Source organism: Lactuca sativa, chromosome 4 (assembly GCF_002870075.4).
Source record: "Lactuca sativa cultivar Salinas chromosome 4, Lsat_Salinas_v11, whole genome shotgun sequence".
Taxonomy (NCBI): domain Eukaryota; kingdom Viridiplantae; phylum Streptophyta; class Magnoliopsida; order Asterales; family Asteraceae; genus Lactuca; species Lactuca sativa.
This window is the reverse complement of record NC_056626.2, coordinates 147,411,466-147,416,224: the sequence shown is the minus strand read 5'-3', so window position 1 is coordinate 147,416,224 and position 4,759 is coordinate 147,411,466. Positions and strand designations below refer to the sequence as shown.

Genomic DNA, 4,759 nt, shown 5'->3' with positions numbered 1-4,759 from the left:
CCCCAAGCCTTCAATTCCCACAAAATTCCTTCAACAAACTTCTCCAATGCTCCAATCCACTCAACAATGGAGCTCCTCTGCGATTTAGGGTTTCTGGAACTCAAGAGGGAAATAGAGAGGCTGGGGAAGGAACATAATGTTCCTTATATAGGGCTCAACCCCGAGAATTAGGGTTTTCTCCACCCAGCGCCTACTCGCTGAGTCCATCTCATCGACTCGCCGAGTCGGCTACTTAACACGCGACCAAATTCGCGACTGTACTCGCCGAGTCCATCCATGGACTCGCCAAGTCACTCTTCCTCAAATAACATTTTTAGCCCTTCAACTCTACTCTTGCTATTTCGGGATGTTACAACCTAGGTCGGAGTTTTGAACTTCGACCTTTAAAAAGATGTAATCGGCTGACCGAGCTACATTATTTAAATAAGAATAAAGATATTTTTCAGCTAAAGAGGTAACCTAGGTCGGAGTTTTGAACTTCGACCTTTAAAAAGATGTAGTCGACCGAGCTACATTATTAAAATAAGAATACATATATTCTTAGTTTCTCATAATTGCCTTCATTTTATTTATCGTGAAACGACATTAATGACTTTCGCCAAGTTTCCTACCACATGCTCTTGATAGGTTGATGCCTTTTTCACAACTCACCAGGTATACTCGTCCTTTACTTTCTAGTTTCTATTCTCCGTCAAGGGTTGGTTGTGGGTCGTGTTGCTTCTCTCCTTTCCGTTCTGGCTTTCTTTACTCCCCATTTTGGCAACATTACTAGTGAATGCAATATTTCAATGGGGTCAAGCTTTGTGTTTGTCCGGTAAGTCACTCAAAACTTTTTATGGGGCCGCATTCACAAGGATTTTGGCCGCCTTCACAAGGTTTTTGGCAACAAGCCTATTGATCTATCAAGAACATAGCGCTCTCAATCTTTCTTTTAGATGTCTTATAGAATAAAAACCGTTCTTGCTTAAATTAGACCAATTGATGTTGTACCCTTTAGATGAATGTCTTTGTAATTTTTGATTTTACTTTCTTATTGTAATTTAATTGCTTGTTGCTATTTTTTTTGTTAATAATTTTTACGGCCGTTCAAAAAAAATCCTTCAAGCTTCAACCTACAATTGGTTACATGTTTCCCGTTAAAAACAATATTAATCTATAGTTCAGTATGCACAATACAATTTTAAAATTTTCACATTATGCATCATAGATCTTTCTTTAAACTATAGTTGCAATAATAAATGCCATATGCTCATATCGTGATCACTATATTAAAATAATATTATAACTAATAATTTTGATTCATGATTGCAATACGTATGCTTTAGATACCTGAATTTAACAAATTATACACATGATTGTTGAAACCATCTCTAGTTTTTCACACCAAAACTCCAAGAACATGCAAAGTAATCATCTAATCTAATAAGATACGTATTTAACCTACAACAGAGGATGCTTTATAAGGACGAATCTTTACCATAAACTCATAAAGCAACCAGCTTTGTTTAAATGACAAAAGGAAACAAACACAAGATCCTGATTCCCACATCTTGATGCACTTATCAGACAACATAAAGAATAAATCAAATTTCCACTAAATATACGATTCCACAAAGAAATTAAGCTTAGTTTAATCTATATCTCAAGTATGGCTATGGAACAGAAGTATGATATAACTTAACATCTCATGATTCATGAACATATACGTAATAAGCTAAACTCCTGAAGAAATGGAGAAAGTAAAAGGGTATTGATGTACTTCATTCAATGGTACAGTGGTACCATTTTCTTCTACAGAAAAACAAGAAACATCTTCTTCAGACCAACAATGGAGTTCATCTTCAGAAAAATAACTCAACCCATCTGAAAACGACAACATACTCATCTCATCATCATCATCATCATCATCGTTTTCAGAAATGACAGATGAACAAATGGCATTTATGTCCAAAACTTCACCCAACTCTTCAACTGTATCATCATCTTCTTCATTATCATCACCGACTCCTTCCAGAAATGGATGAGCTAAAAGCATCTCAGCCGTCCATCTAAAACAAGCTTTCCTCGAGAAACAACTCTTCAAGAAACTTCTCCCTTCTCTTGATATACTGCTCGGAATTGAAGGTGATTCGTCGTTGTTGTTTTCCATTTTCGAGTTCCATGGAGGTTTTCCGGTGAACATCTCCAGTACGACGCACCCAAATGCCCAGATATCAGACGGAGCTTCTTGGACGCCGTCGGTTTGAAGTTCCGGTGAAAAATATATCGGGGTGCCTCTCTGATAACGGACAACTTTGCTTTTCTTGCTCTGTTTAGCCTTTTTTGCTAACCCCAGATCGCCAATTTTAGCCATGAAACCACTATTAGAAGAACTACCGACGAGTAGAATATTTTCAGGTTTTAAATCGCAGTGGACATACCCGTTATGATGTATATGACGTAATCCATGAAGAATTGACCTAGTATGACGTTTGACATCCGATTCCGGCAACCCATTTTGACCGGATTTTTTGATGAGATCAGCTAGGGTTCCTCCGGAGCCATACTCCAGCAGCAAATTGTACACCATTTGTCCATTCTCTCCGGTTGTAATCTCTTCCCCAAAACATCTGATCACATTACGACACCCTCTCAGATTATTCAAAACCTCTCTCTCGTTTTGAATTGAAGAAGAAACAGAGACCTCAGCCGATTTCACAGCCATAATTGGTGGGTAAGAGCTGTATCTCGATTTGGGTTTCTTCAAATTCGCAAGAAATACAGACCCAAAACACCCTTTACCAATCAAACAACCTCTAAACCATGCCATTCCATCGCCATACTTGCTCTGTTCAAGCACCTCATGTTCTTGCTTCCTTCTCTTTCTTTCATCGTTCACGACCCAACTCTCGGAACTGATTAAACTCCTCTTTTTCTCATTCCCTTTCTTCAAAACCAAATCCATTCCCAAATGCTGTAGGTCTTTTAGGTAACTTGATCACGAAAGATAGGTCGACAGATTAGCATTAGCAAAAATAACAAAAACACTGACTACTTTCTCTTGAAAAGATTGAGCAATCTTTTCCCCTTTCTTCTAGGTTGTCAAGAATTTCAAGAAGTGAGAGTATATTTGACGAATTTAGGGTGAAAGAGGGTTATGAGATGAATGAATGAAAAATAAAAAATTAGGGTTTACGAGCGTGGGGTTGTGAAACTTCGTTGTTTCCATGAGTTTCTAATTTTAGGCATGGGATTGGCAAACAAGCAGCCGCGTTTTCGTTGGAGTTGAAAAGGTAGGACATACATAGGACACCACAATTTTCCTTTTTAACGGAATAACTGTCACCCTTTGTCTTCGTTTCCCTTTTCAACTAAAATACATAAATTCCAAATAAGAATAATAATAGGTATTAGAGTTTTTCTTATGATTAAACTACTGACGTTATGTATTTCAAAAAAGTTTGTTAAACAGATGAAATAATAAACATATACTGTATTGCTTTTATTGTTAGTCCTTAAGCAAAGTGATATTTGTATGAGTAATGAATTTCAAACATGCTACATTTACAGTGTATTACTACGAAATGAATGTTTTCTATTAATTATAATTAATGACTCGTTTAACTAAAACATTTCGAATATCTTTAACTCTACATGTCCTTGTAGGAACATGCGTATTAAATAGTAAGATTGCAACTAACTAAAGATTGTTTGAATAGATTTGTATAAAATTGTTGAAAAAAATGTTTTGGTTGGATTATATTGTTCAATTATGTATTAGTTTATTGTTTTATTCCTATGAAATCTATCTGTTTTTTTGTTTTTAAATCTTATTTTCCGAATTAGTTGTTGTACATTTGGTTGACTGAACCGCATTGTATTTGGTTCTTATCATCAACAGTTTACACTTAGCTATTCATGTGTTGAAATTGTTAGAATATAAAATTGATTATTTGTATTTAATACTTATGTAAAGTATCTTTGTAAAATTAGAGATAATTGTGCATTAGTAGGTTTCCTTGATTTGAGGATCGTTTCCATTTTGAATCGATGCCTTCTGTTGTATATATTCACGCTTATGATGAATGAAAGGGGCAAGGGAAAACTTTCAACTTACATGGTATCAGAGTCAAACTCTCCAAAATCCCCCAAATCATCTCGTCCTTCTTAATCTTCTTCTTCTTCTTCTTCTTTTAAGATGTCTCCCTCTATTCACCATGCTCTCACAATTTCAAATATTAAGAATCATATCTCCATTACCTTGGAGATGGAAAATGTTCAGTCCTCTACATGGGTTGAAATGTTCAAAATCCATTCCCGCTCCCACAAAATGTATCACCACATCATCAAACCTGAAGCATGTAACGAAAAAGTGCCAACAACAAATGAAGAAAAAGAATTGTAGCTTACCCTTGATGCAACTGTCCTTCAATTGATATATGCAACATTTTCCAATGATTTGTTGCACACAATTCTTAAACCAGATTCAACTGCCATGGAAGCTTGGAACCGTTTTTGGAAATTTTTCAAGATAACAAGTATTCACGTGTTGTGACTCTGGAACAGGAGTTCTCTCATACTCACATGGAAGATTTTCCAAATGCTTCTGCCTATTGCCAAAGACTCAAGGTTCTTGCTGATCAATTAAAAAAATTTAGGAGCTCCTGTATCTAATGATCGATTGGTGCTTCAGATTGTGGCTGGACTTACTGAAGTGTGTAATGGGGTAGGTACCCTTCTTCGACAAACCGATCATCTCCTTCGGTTCTATCAGGCTCGA

General features: G+C 36.3%; 1 protein-coding gene across 1 annotated transcript; it reads right to left on the bottom strand.

Annotated features, from left to right (window-relative positions):
• Positions 1–1,565: 1,565 nt before the first annotated feature.
• LOC111892285 (mitogen-activated protein kinase kinase kinase 20) lies at positions 1,566–3,288 on the bottom strand. The gene has a single exon (XM_023888360.3). The coding sequence runs from the start codon at positions 2,942–2,944 to the stop codon at positions 1,715–1,717; it is 1,230 nt and encodes a 409-aa protein (XP_023744128.1). The 5' UTR covers positions 2,945–3,288; the 3' UTR covers positions 1,566–1,714.
• Between the last annotated feature and the right edge of the window lie 1,471 nt (positions 3,289–4,759).

Coding starts and splice junctions, on each gene's coding strand:
- LOC111892285 (XM_023888360.3), bottom strand. CDS start 2,944: ATGGATTTGGTTTTGAAGAAAGGGAATGAGAAAAAGAGGAGTTTAATC.